Source organism: Panthera tigris, chromosome B4 (genome assembly GCF_018350195.1).
Source record: "Panthera tigris isolate Pti1 chromosome B4, P.tigris_Pti1_mat1.1, whole genome shotgun sequence".
Taxonomy (NCBI): Eukaryota; Metazoa; Chordata; class Mammalia; order Carnivora; family Felidae; genus Panthera; species Panthera tigris.
The window spans coordinates 74,256,757-74,268,912 of NC_056666.1; the positions used below are offsets into that span (position 1 = coordinate 74,256,757).

At 46.4% G+C, this 12,156-nt stretch overlaps 2 protein-coding genes across 6 annotated transcripts in view; one reads left to right on the forward strand and one right to left on the reverse strand.

The window, feature by feature from the left end:
* ASB8 (ankyrin repeat and SOCS box containing 8) overlaps positions 1 to 6,662 on the reverse strand; it is a 32,380-nt gene extending 25,718 nt beyond the window's left edge. For 3 of the 5 annotated variants that reach the window (XM_042992184.1, XM_042992189.1, XM_042992183.1), the window contains exon 1: positions 6,535 to 6,662. The gene's annotated coding sequence lies outside the window, so the exon portion shown is untranslated. The remainder of the gene's footprint in view (positions 1 to 6,534) is intronic. The other 2 variants (XM_042992185.1, XM_042992187.1) reach the window with 2 other exon arrangements.
* A 2,896-nt stretch (positions 6,663 to 9,558) lies between these two features.
* Positions 9,559 to 11,892, forward strand: CCDC184 (coiled-coil domain containing 184). The gene has a single exon (XM_007072948.3). The coding sequence runs from the start codon at positions 10,071 to 10,073 to the stop codon at positions 10,656 to 10,658; it is 588 nt and encodes a 195-aa protein (XP_007073010.1). The 5' UTR covers positions 9,559 to 10,070; the 3' UTR covers positions 10,659 to 11,892.
* The last annotated feature ends 264 nt before the right edge of the window (positions 11,893 to 12,156 follow it).

Below are 12,156 nucleotides of genomic sequence, written 5' to 3' on the forward strand. Positions count from 1 at the left end.
TTTTTGGTACAATTGCAAATGGGATCGATTCCTTGATTTCTCTTTCTGCTGTTTCACTATTGGTGTATAGAAATGCAACAGACTTCTGTACATTGATTTGTGTACCCTGAGACTTTACTAAATTCATGTATCAGTTCAACAATTTTTTGGTGGAGTCTTTCAGGTTTTCCATATAATGTATTGTGTCATCTTCAAAGAGTGAAATTTGACTTATTCCTTGCCAATCTGGATGCCTTTTATTTCTTTTTGTTGTCCGATTTTTGAGGCTAGGACTTCCAGCACTATGTTAAATAACAATGGTGAGATTGGACATCCCTGTCTTGTTCCTGACCATAGAGGAAAAGCTCTCAGTTTTTCCCCATTGAGAATGATATTAGCTGTGGGTCTTTTGGATGTGGCTTTTTATGATGTTGAGGTATGTTCCCTCTATCCCTACTTTGTTGAGGGTTGGTTTTTTTTTTTTCTTTTTAAATCAAGAATGGGAGCTGTGCTTTGTCAAATGCTTTTTCTGCATCTATTGAGAGGACCATATCATTCTTGTCCTCTATTTTATTAATGTGGTATATGATGTTGACTGATTTGCAAATATTGAACCACTCTTGCAGCCCAGGAATAAATACCACTAGATCGTGGTGAATTCTTTTAAAGTACTGTTGGATTCGATTTGCTAGAATTTGTTCAGAATTTTTGCATCCATGTTCATCAGGTATATTGGCTTGTAATTCTCCTTTTCACTAGGGTCTTTGTCTGATATTGGAATCAAGGTAATGCTTGGCCTCATAGAATCTACATGTTTAATGCAATCTCTATCAAAATACCACCAGCACTTTTCACAGAGATAGAACAAACAATCCTAAAATTTATATGGAACCACAAAAGACCCTGAATAGCCAAAGCACTCTTGAAAAAGAAAAAAACAAAGCTGGAAGCATCACAATTCTGGACTTCAAGTTATATTACAAAGCTATAGTCACCAAGACAGTACTGGCACAAAAATAGACATATAGATCAATAGAACAGAATAGAAAATCCAGAAATGGACCTACAACTATATGGCCAACTAATCTTTGATCAAGCAGGAAAGAATATCCAATGGAAAAAAGACAGTCTCTTCAACAAATGGTGTTGGGAAAACTGGACAGCAACATGCAAAAGAATGAAACTGGGGCACTTTCTTATACCATACAGAAAAATAAATTCAAAATGGATGAAAGAACTAAACATGAGACAGAAAACCATAAAAATCCTAGAGGAGAAAAAGGCAGCAACTTTTCTGACACTGGCTGTAGCAACTTCCTACTAGACAAGTCTCTGGAGGCAAAGGAAACAAAAACACAATGAACTATTGGGGCTTCCTCAAGATAAAAAGCATCTTCACAGTGAAGGAAACAATAAAAAAAACGAAAAGGCAACCTATGGAATGGGAGAAGACATTTGCAAATGACATATATGATAAAGAATTAGTATCCAAAATCTATAAAGAACTTTTCAAACTCCACACCAACACCCCCCCCCAAATAATCCAGTTAAGAAATGGGCAGAAAACATAAATAGACATTTTCCCAAAGATATACAGATGGCTAAAAGACACATGAAAAGATACTCAACATCGCTGGCCATAAGAGAAATACAAATTGAAACCACAATGAGATACCACCTCACATCTGTCAGAATTGCTGAAATTAGCACAGGAAACAACAGATGTTGGCAAGGATGCAGAGAAAGAGGAACCTCTTATACTGTTGGTGGGAATGCAAACTAGTGCAGCCACTCTGGAAAACAGTATGGAGCTTTCTCAAAAAACTAAAATAGAACTACCCTATGACCCAGCAACTGCACTACTAGGTATTACCCAAAGGATACAAAAATACTGATTCAACAGGGCGCATGCACCCCAATGTTTATAACAGCATTATCAACAATAGCAAAATTATGGAAAGAACCCAAATGTATATGGATTGATGAATGGATAAAGAAGATGTGTGTGTGTGTGTGTGTGTGTGTGTGTGTGTGTGTGTGTGTGTGGAATATAATGGAATATTATTCAGCCATCACAAAGAATGAAATCTTTCCATTTGCAACAATGTGGATGGACCCAGTGTATTATGTCAAGTGAAATAAGTCAGTCAGAGAAAGACAAATACCATATGATTTCACTCATATGTGGAATTTAAAAAATGAAACAGATGAGCATAGGAGAAGGAAAAAAAAGAGAGGGAGACAAACCATAAGAGGCTCTTAACTACAGAGAACAAACTGAAGGTTGCTGAAGGGGGGGGTGGGCAGGGGATGCTAAATGGGTGGTCGGTTTCAAGGAGGGCACTTGTTGTGAGGAACACTGGGTATTAATGCAAGTGGTGAATCGCTAAATTCTACTCCTGAAACTAATATTACATTATATGTTAACTAACTAGAATTTATATAAAAACTTGAAACGTGAAAAAAAGAAAGCGGCCCTTTAAAAAATCTGACTTAAATGCCTCATCCTGTGTCTTGCCCGCACAGTGGATCAGGGAGTGATGCTGCTATCTATTCTCTGTGCTAGTTTGTTTCAGAGTTAAAAATTTACTGAGAACTTCTTTCTAGCCTTTCCCTCTCTCTCACATCTCTGTTGATTATTTCCTTTCCTCCGTTAGACTTTAAATTCAAATTACACCCTGGCATCACCTCGTGCTCCACTCCAAAGAACCTTTCTCGATAAGCACTCTTTCCAATGACGAGAATGTCCTCCTAAACACTAATAAAAGTCCACAAGTATGAAGTAGAGGAGACTTAGGGGTCTCACAGACCTCATTACAATTAAACATCAGCAATTTCAATGTTCTAATCATGTGAAATTGTGGGCAGTTTATTAGTTATCACACCTGCAGGTGTCTTGAATGGTACTCATTATTTTGCAGAGAAGCAAAAACCACTAGTGCCATTGGTAGGAGGGAACTGATTTTTAGTAACATAAGAAGCAACTGGGAGCAGTTGTGTGATACAGTGATGGATGAACTGGGATAGATAGGAGAACAGATATGTAACTCAGGATTGTACTTTAAGGGAAACTAAGCCCCAGCTTAGTGCATTCATTCTGGCAATCACCAGTGAACTCACATAAAATTTCCCTCTGCTTCTTAGAGACTTAGACAACATTGTTGAGAAAAGCAAAATCTTATTGAAATTGTTCTCCTTGGGTTGTTTTAGAGACTAACCTCAATTTCTGGAATATTGTTTTTCTGATCCATGTGTGATGTTTCATTTTACTTTGGTTTTACTGTTCTAGAAAGACTGATCCTTAGATCTCCTTTGTTATGTATTTGATCAATGTGGAGAATTTTTGTGTTGGTTTGATTTGGTTTTAGAAGTAGAGCAGGCACAAACAAGGGGGAAAAAGGCTTACATTTTATTACAGTAAAAAGTATCCTGGGCTAACATTACCCTACGTTACTAGTCTACCAATTCAGGAACTCGAACAGAAGAGAAACACTAGTTTTTAAAGCACAGCAACCCTTCTGTTTATAACATCTCTCTCAGTTAGCTATCAATCTTATAACCAGTAGCTTGGTACTTTTTTGGAGCCTGTCTCCAGTAGATTAAGAGTATAAATCAGGAGCTCTCCTTGACATACAGGATGGGGATACACTGCTTGGCATCACCCCATTCTCAAACAACATTGAGGAGAGGGGAGAGCATGCAGTCCTCCGACCTTGAGTTCTGACCAAAACTTGGCCTCATTATTTTTGAGAGATGGAGAGAGTGGTGGAATATACCACTGGGGGTTCAAGTGGGTAGGCAGGTGATAATTCTCATTTCAAAGCCACAAACGCTTGTTTTGCAAGAAGTGGCTACTTCTATGTATCTGATAATAAGTATCTTTGTTCAAAGAAATAAGTCACTAACAGGGCCATTTAATTGTGTGAACATAAGCTACAAATCATGAAAGTAAATGGTTGAAACCAAAACAAACAAACAAACAAACAAACAAAAAACGATGCTGCTCTCGAAGATAAGCCAGAGTTGGAGCTCTGCGGGCTACATGTCCTTAAGGGAGATGTTTCTTTTCTTGGATGTGGATTCAGCCTTCAGTCATTAATCTATTTGACAAGTATTTCTTGAGCTCAGCACACGTGCCAGGCACTATTCTAGGTGTCGGAGATATCACAGCGAACAAAGCCAAACCTCTGCCCCAATGGAGCTCACTCCCTCGTGGAAAGGCAATAAAAAAACAAACAGGTAAAATACAGTATGATGGATGTTAACTGCTATGGAGCAAAGTAAAGCAAAATGAAAGGACTAGAGAGTTCTGGAGTGAAGGGGATCCTTGCACCTTAAAGAAAACAAAGCAGGCATTGGGCCTGTAAACCGTGAAACTTATGGTTGACCATAGAAGATGGAGTTGTTTTCACGTGGGACTTTTTAAAACAGTGGCTTGAGGGGCTGGGTGGAAAAGGTGGGGAGAGGACCCTTCTCTTTACTTCCATCTAAGATCCCGCACTGTTGCAGTACTTTGAGGATGTGGGTCACCTTTTGGGGACCCAGTGTGTGACACCATCACGAATAGTAGTGTGGTCCCCACATGTGTGCAATGGAATGGAAGCATAGTGCACCCTCACAGTCACTGCTAGAATGCAGTTGGCAATGCTTTGCTTATCCTTGGGATACTACCTCGTAGCAAAAAGGAAGTGGTAAAGCTACCTCTGATACCATTTTAGGGTCTCTGAGAGGTATGGAGAGAGAGCATAACTAGATGTAACAGTAAGAGTGAGACCACAACATTTTGTATGAGTTGTCTACAATAGAATACTACAGACTTTCTCAGGATACAACAGGCGGGAAGAGGCTGGGAAGTCTGCATAAGTCAGTATAGAGGAACACTATATTTCTATACATTCCTTTAAATGGAAGGGCAGACATACCAGAGTCCACACCCTGCCCAGATGCTTAGAGTTTCCTCCAAATCGGACCGATACTCTGGGAGAGGCAATTTGTAAAGCAAAATTGTCCTATGGCACCAAAAATTATGAGTGTTCTCGGGTGGTAAAGCATCATCAGTGCCTGTTGAGGATTCTGACTTGGGGCCAAACCAGTCCCTGAGCTGTTGGCAACTTTCTGGGTGCAGAAAACACATGGAAATGATGGAGGGTGCATGAGGCCCTGTACCAGGCATCATGGGTGGCCCCAGAGCCCCGAATGCCAGTCTGTGGCCAACTACCCAGCAACACTTGGACTGGAACTAGTCCTGCCAGAGTGGCACATGATAAATGATTGGACATAATACACTGAGAGAAGAAATAAGCCTCTGCTGGTGTTGCCACAAAGAAGCTGTTGCAGTGGGTAATGCAGAAAGGGGAGACAGGGTGAACACCAGCACAACAAGTTTAATTGGAATGACGGGTTATTTGTAGTGGAAATTCGGACTGCATAAGAAGTTGGAAGGTCCCCTGGAATTCTTGCTTTGAGTAAAGCTGATATGGAAGAGAAAGAAATGTAGGGGGAATGGTCTTTTTAAGACTCCTAAAAATAGTTAAAGGGCATAGAGCACGCCACTGGAAGTCTTGCTCAGACTTAAGAGAGGGTGTGGGTGCATAGGTGCGTGTGTGTGTGTGTGTGTGTGTGTGTGTGTGTGTGTGTGTCTAACCTCATGGTCATGTCTGTGACAACAGAGTTCTTGAGAGTGTGGACGGTTGGACACCCTCTCCAAGCTGGAGGCTCATACTAGCTCAAAGTCCTTGCAAAGTACCATGCCCATTTCTCTGTACAAGAGTAAAGGAAATGAGAAAAACAGACTGTCTGTAACACCAGGCAGAGTTTGGTGAGAGACCAAACTCACAACAATGGGTGTTCTCAGTCTTTCTTGCCCCCTAGGAAGGAGACCCCTGTCACTGAGAATGGTGCAGAATGGAGAACAAAATCAAAGGAGCTGAAACAAGGACCAGGAGTTCCTTCCTGCAGAAGAGAAAAAGAATACATCCAAGAAGTGAAGTAAGCAGGGGAATGAGAAAACAAAGGCCAGGCTTGAGAGAAAGTTTGGGGGTGTCTGCAGAGAAAGGAGAGGGGATGGCAGCTACAGCTATGTCACGATGTACAAGATGAATAGAGAAGGAGGGAAGAAAAGTTGAAGATCTTTTGCTCTGTGCTGGGAATGCAAATTCCTTTAGAGTTTTCCCAGAGACTATAATAAACTATAATAAATAATAAATAAAGAATAAAAAACTATAATAAAGTCCCAGAGATTAATATAAATTGCTTTTTAATTCTTTTTGGCTATTGGATGTGTTTCTTTTGAATGTGACATCATGCTGAGATGCCATAAGGCAACTCAATGCCGTAAGACTTACATCTGGGGAGTACTGTCTGGGATCGTGGACCTAAGGTATAGCAGTCAGTTCTACTTTGATTTTGATCATCACTCTAGATCTGGGTCAAGTGAGCATCTTCATCATGGCTGTTGGAGTTATAGTGCAAAAAGTATACCAGCTATATAAAAGAGAAACTGGAAATAGACTGGACGCCAGTTAGAGGAAAATGGCAGAGACTACTGACAATTACCATTCTAGTGAGGCTGTGATGTTTGGAACTAGGTGTACCTGATGGAGACCTGTATCTATGCTCCATGGAATCTCTTCACTCCACTGGCTCATGAGACTGGGATGAAGGAATAGAACAACTAAGGTGGTTTCTGGAAGGTAAGAGAAAGACAGGGGTTATTATTATTATTATTATTTTTTGCTATGTGGCATACATGATATGTGTGAATATTCTAATGACATGGCCAGAGTACCCATTCAGCCCTCTTTTGCATGGGAATGGACCCACTCAACAAACCCTAGGGCACTGGTGTCCAGAGGTCCCAGCCCTGAAACCCGGCCAGTTGACTGAGGTTCCTTCACTCTCTGCATCTGTCGCTCTTATTTTTCAGAGGCTAGACCCTTCTCCCATTTTCCCTAGTCCCATTTTTACACACAATTCCTAAAATGATCTGGTTCTGAATCTGATGCACCGATTGTCTCCTCCTTACATTTTCAAGTCCTGCTACTAGTCCACTCCCCAACTTCCCGCCTACCCTTGGCTCTCAAATGTCTGACCTGGAACTTGACTGGATCAGTCACACCCCTTGATCTCTGCACCTGTCTCCCATGTTCTTTTGTGCTTCTCCAATAATTTCCCCTCCCTCTAGGCTCAGACCCCCTGTACTCTCAGCAGACTTCATGCTAACATCTCTGGGCAGCATGATGTAATCTTATGCTTGAAAGCCTTAACATACATGGTATCCTCAACAATAGTGGCAAAAAGCCCTGTATGATGACATAACCCAGCTCTCACTATATGGGGACTATGTTTAATGTAAGATTAAAGCTAAGATGGGAGGCCCTATACTAGGGACAGGGTTACTCTTTATAGGTAGAAGGCAGGGACCCGCCTGAAAGGTGAGAAAGCTGGCAAGATGAAATCAACCACGTGAAGTGCTGATCAAGAATGTGAAGTCACAGACCCTGGCAAAAAACCTGCAATTCATGTCTTTTCTGGCTATAGCAGAACTCTCCAGGAAAGGATGAACAGTGGGGTTGAACCTGTATGCCCTGAGAATATGCTTGCTATCTTATGATTAGAAGCTTATGCTGTAGAAGCTCAGCTCTGTGTGTGTGTGTGTGTGTGTGTGTGTGTGTGTGTGTATGTTGTCTCTGTTTCTAGTTTTCCTATAGTTTTTCTGGTAAAAGTCTTTTTTTTCTGGTAAATACTAGTCCACTTTGGCTGTGCTTAGGAAAGCCAAATATTTCTGTCGTCTCCTAAGCTTTAGGAATAACCCGTGGGGAACAGGGTGGAGGCAGAAGTAATAACCAAGGTGAGAGAGCCACAAGTTTGGGGAATGGAGAAAGGAATGAGCAAGCAAATAGGACTGCATCATTTATTTTAGGAAATATCACACCGTAGGGGTTTTGATTTGTTCATAAAGTTGTTTTGGGAAAACAAATTTCTAAAGGCTGTTAAGTACTTGATTATATCGGCAATGCCTTAGGTTAAATATTCTACTTTTAGGCTATTCCCCCACTTATTTCTATTTTAATAGTGAAAGAGGCATAAGCCAAACGGTTCTTTAGCACTGGGAAAGTTTCTTTGGGTCAGCCCCACTCTTCCTTACCAGGGAAACCCAAAGGTAACACATTTGCTAAGGCTGAACTACTAGTGTGCAAAACACTCAGCTGTACCTAGCTCTTCCCCATCTTGAAGTGATACAGTTTGTTTCTCCTCCTTAGATTTATGTCTTCTCATGAAATTCATTTTTAGTTTCCGGCCACTTGGCGTCTCCAAATTAATAGGGTCATTTACTCGTTAGTATGCTGCTGACCAGGTGCTTTTGCTTCTCAATCTCAAGTCATCTGTAAATATATTAAATTCAAATTTTCTTTCTTACCCACCCCCCTTCCCCACTCCATCTCTCCAATAGGGAAAGGAGTTGTCACAAAGGTTGAGACACTCAGTGTGTGTCTGTACGTGGCCACTGGGCCTGCGGAGGGGAAACTGCCTTCACACCCATCCCCCCATGTCCTTACCCATCCCTTCCACACACAGCCAAAAGTTTACCCTTTTACCTGTGAGCTGATGCAGAATGTTATTCGGAGTTAGGAATAATCTAGACTACCCAGTTCAATGCCCTAACAGATCAGGAAAATTATTTATCCAAGGCTTCTGAATTAAATGGCAGAAACAAAATTGAATTCAGGTCTCCTAAACTCAACTCTGTGTGGGTTGCGGAGTTCTGGATGAGGGAACGGGGACATGGTGGTTCTTGTTAAAATATTCGTTCAACATACACAGAGAGCATTTACTTACTACGTGCCAGGCACTATTTTCGGTGCTGGGGACTCCGCGGTTGAGGGCGCGGAGACACAAAATCTCTGCCCTTATGGAGCTTTCGTTCTCAAAACTTAAGTACTTTGCCCCACCATCCTAGAGAAACTCCCAGTGCCGTAGGAACGGTTGGGGCTCATCTCAGACGGGAGGGAATCCCACCCTTTCTTAGCTTCTGTGCTAACCACGAGGCGAGGGCTGATTCACTGCAGGAGCCGGAGGGAAAGGCGACAGACACCCTGCGTAGTGCCCTCCCCACCCTCTGCACCGCCGGGGCGCCGCGGCGCCCCAGTTCCAGTCTGGGACCAGCGTCGGCCTCTCCACCCTCTCTGCTCTCCTGCGGACGGCTGGAGGACACAGAAGCAGGACCCGGCTCTGGCGCCGTCCTCTGAGAAAGGATTGCGGGTGGGTGAAAATCCTTCCAAGGCGGTCGCGCTCAGGGTCTAGCACCCAGACGGGGGGAGGGACGATGTCTCCCCGACCTGGGGTTTCATGCAGCAAACTGCTCTCTCATGCTTCCCGATTAAACATCGCAGCCACACGCTCTCTCCACTCAGCGGAGGCCACTGCGGCGTCCCCTCCCCTCCTGCCCCACCCGCCGTTTCCGACTCCCGAGCCCCACTGCAGCTTCGCAACCATCCTTCCTTTTCTTCCCTACTTCCTGGTTGCCATGGAGACACACGTCATTTACGTGCCGTGCGTCGCCTTGGAAACAGGGGAGCATCCGCGGCGAGGCCGGGAGACCCGCCCCTGCCACTCCAAGCACACTCGCGGGCGCTGCCCGTTAATGGCCGGGGGTATTCCCGAGCGGTACCCGCTGCTGGCCTCCGCCCGGGCCCCTCCGCGAGCGCTTCTGTGACCCAGAGAACCCGCGGGTCCTCGCAGCTCGTGGCGCCGGGAGAGCGGCGCTGACACGGGCGCAGTTCGGGAGGCGAGGCAGCTCTGGGCGCTTTCGCCCCGGGGCAAGCCGGAGAGTCGCCGGCCCGGGACTCTCGCCGGGTCCTCGTCCCGCCGGCTCTTTCCGGCCTCCCCCGATCCTGCCCGCGCCCTCCGCCCGGGACTCGTCTCCTCACGTCGGCTCCCTGCCCTCTCGGGAGCCTCCTCTGCCCTCGGTTCCTCCCCGCCCCTCCGGGGACCTCTCCCCCTTCCCCGTCCCTCTCCCCCACCTCACCCCCCAACCCCGGAGGCCGGGCTGGACCGGACCCAGAGCCGCCACCGCCCGCTTCTGCCATTCAATGGAGGACGGTCTGCTGGAGATCATGACCAAGGACGGCGGCGACATGCCGGCACCTCTGGAGGTGTCCACCGTGCCGGCCGTGGGGGACGTGATCTCCGGGGAGTACAACGGCGGCATGAAGGAACTGATGGAGCACCTGAAGGCCCAGCTGCAGGCCCTGTTTGAGGACGTGAGGGCCATGCGGGGGGCCCTGGACGAGCAGGCCTCGCACATCCAGGTGCTCTCGGACGACGTGTGCGCCAACCAGCGGGCCATCGTCTCCATGTGCCAGATTATGACCACGGCGCCCCGCCAGGGCGGTCTGGGCGTGGTCGGCGGCAAGGGGAGCTTCCCGGGTGCCCGCCAAGAGCCGGAGACCCCTTCGCCTGGGATCGGGGACAGCGGTTTGCTGGGTCGCGATCCTGAGGACGAGGACGACGATGAAGAAGAGGAGAAGGAGATGCCCAGCTCCGCCACACCCACTAGTCACTGTGAGCGCCCCGAGAGCCCCTGTGCTGGTCTCCTTGGGGGGGACGGGCCACTTGTGGAGCCCCTCGATCTGCCCGACATTACCCTGCTGCAGCTGGAGGGCGAGGCCTCTCTGTGAGGGGACTCCGAGGGGGCACTACTTTCCCGGGCTGGCTTTGGGTTTCCGAGTGCATGACGCGAGGGGACTGAACGGTGCGGTGCAGCATGCTTCACTCCGACCGCTGCTCATGTGGGTCAGGCAGAGAGACTCCCTCGAGGAAGGATTTATAGGGTGAAGGACTTTGGGAGCGTCAAGAATCCCTTCTGCCCAACCGAGGGAGACGTAGCAAACTGCGGAAAGGTGAGGTTCCGGGAGAGGAAGCGCCCATCTCTGGACTCCCTTCCACCCCCTACCCTGCCCATTCCCCCTCCCCGGCCAACAGGAGAACCCCTGAATTGTGTAAATAAAATTCTGCTTTTTCTATTCTGAAAAAGGACTTATCTAGGACTATGGCAAATAATCTCTTAACGATTTACCTAGAAACTAAGGAATTGAGGGTATTCTGTTCTGGCAACAGAAAATTTACCCTTCTGCTGAAATCCAAGATATTCAGCGCTCTGCAGAAGCCTCTCCCCCTCACAGATCTCTGCGGCTGCTGATTGGTAAAGGAAGCTTGAGGAGGGAACTGCAGCCCTAGGAATCTAAGTGAATGGGGTTCCAAGGGCCCCTGGGCTGGGAGGAGCTGGCTATGAATGTGCATGAAGACATAATAGCTCAACCTCTAGGATTTTTGCATGCAGAGCGGATCCTGCCTTGTCACTGACTTCATCTGGGATTGCTTTATCCACTCACTGGGGCTTAGAGAACAAAGAGCCCAGTACACAGGCAGAGACTTGGGGGTGCTCAGCAGCAGCCCAGATTTAGGGGACGTTTGAGGGACTCTTGGAGGCTGCAGCCAAAAACTGTCTCTCTCCTGGCTACACCTGCTTAACTTCAGTTCCTTTTCCTGTCAATTTGTCCCTGCCCACTGCCTCTCGGTGTTGCCTCCATAATGTCTTGTGTGTGTTACGTATGTCGACTTGTGCAGTAGTGTGTGAGCCCTGAGGGGCAGGGCTTGTGGCTCTGGTGTTAGGTTCAGGGGGCTTCAGACCCTTCTGTGAGCCCCAGGCTATCATGGCGCTTTCCCCTCTCCTTTCCTCTTTTCCCTCACAACCAGGGCATGGAGCATGTGGCTGTCCTGAGGTTCTTAACTGATGTGCCTCCCTTCCACCTCCTTGAGTAGTGACTTTGTGTGCCCTTTCTCCTCCACTGTGTATTCCTTCTCAATGCTTTCCTTGGTGTTAACCTTAATAAAGAGGCGTCATCTCCCCTCTTTGCTGACTGGTACTAGGGGGATGTCAGGGTGGGGCTTCTGGGCCCGTTACATGGACCAGGGCTTAGTTGGGACTGCACAAGCCATGCCTTCCCTCCTCTCTCCTTACCTCCGGTTCCAAGGAGTTGACTGACCCTGCACTGGTCAGGACACGCACTGCCAACTCAACCTACTTTCCCTTCCATCCTGGACTTTGAACTCAAGCTGGACAGGGGAGAAGGAGAGGGTATGTGTTGAGACTCCCAAACTAACAGCAGTTTTTAG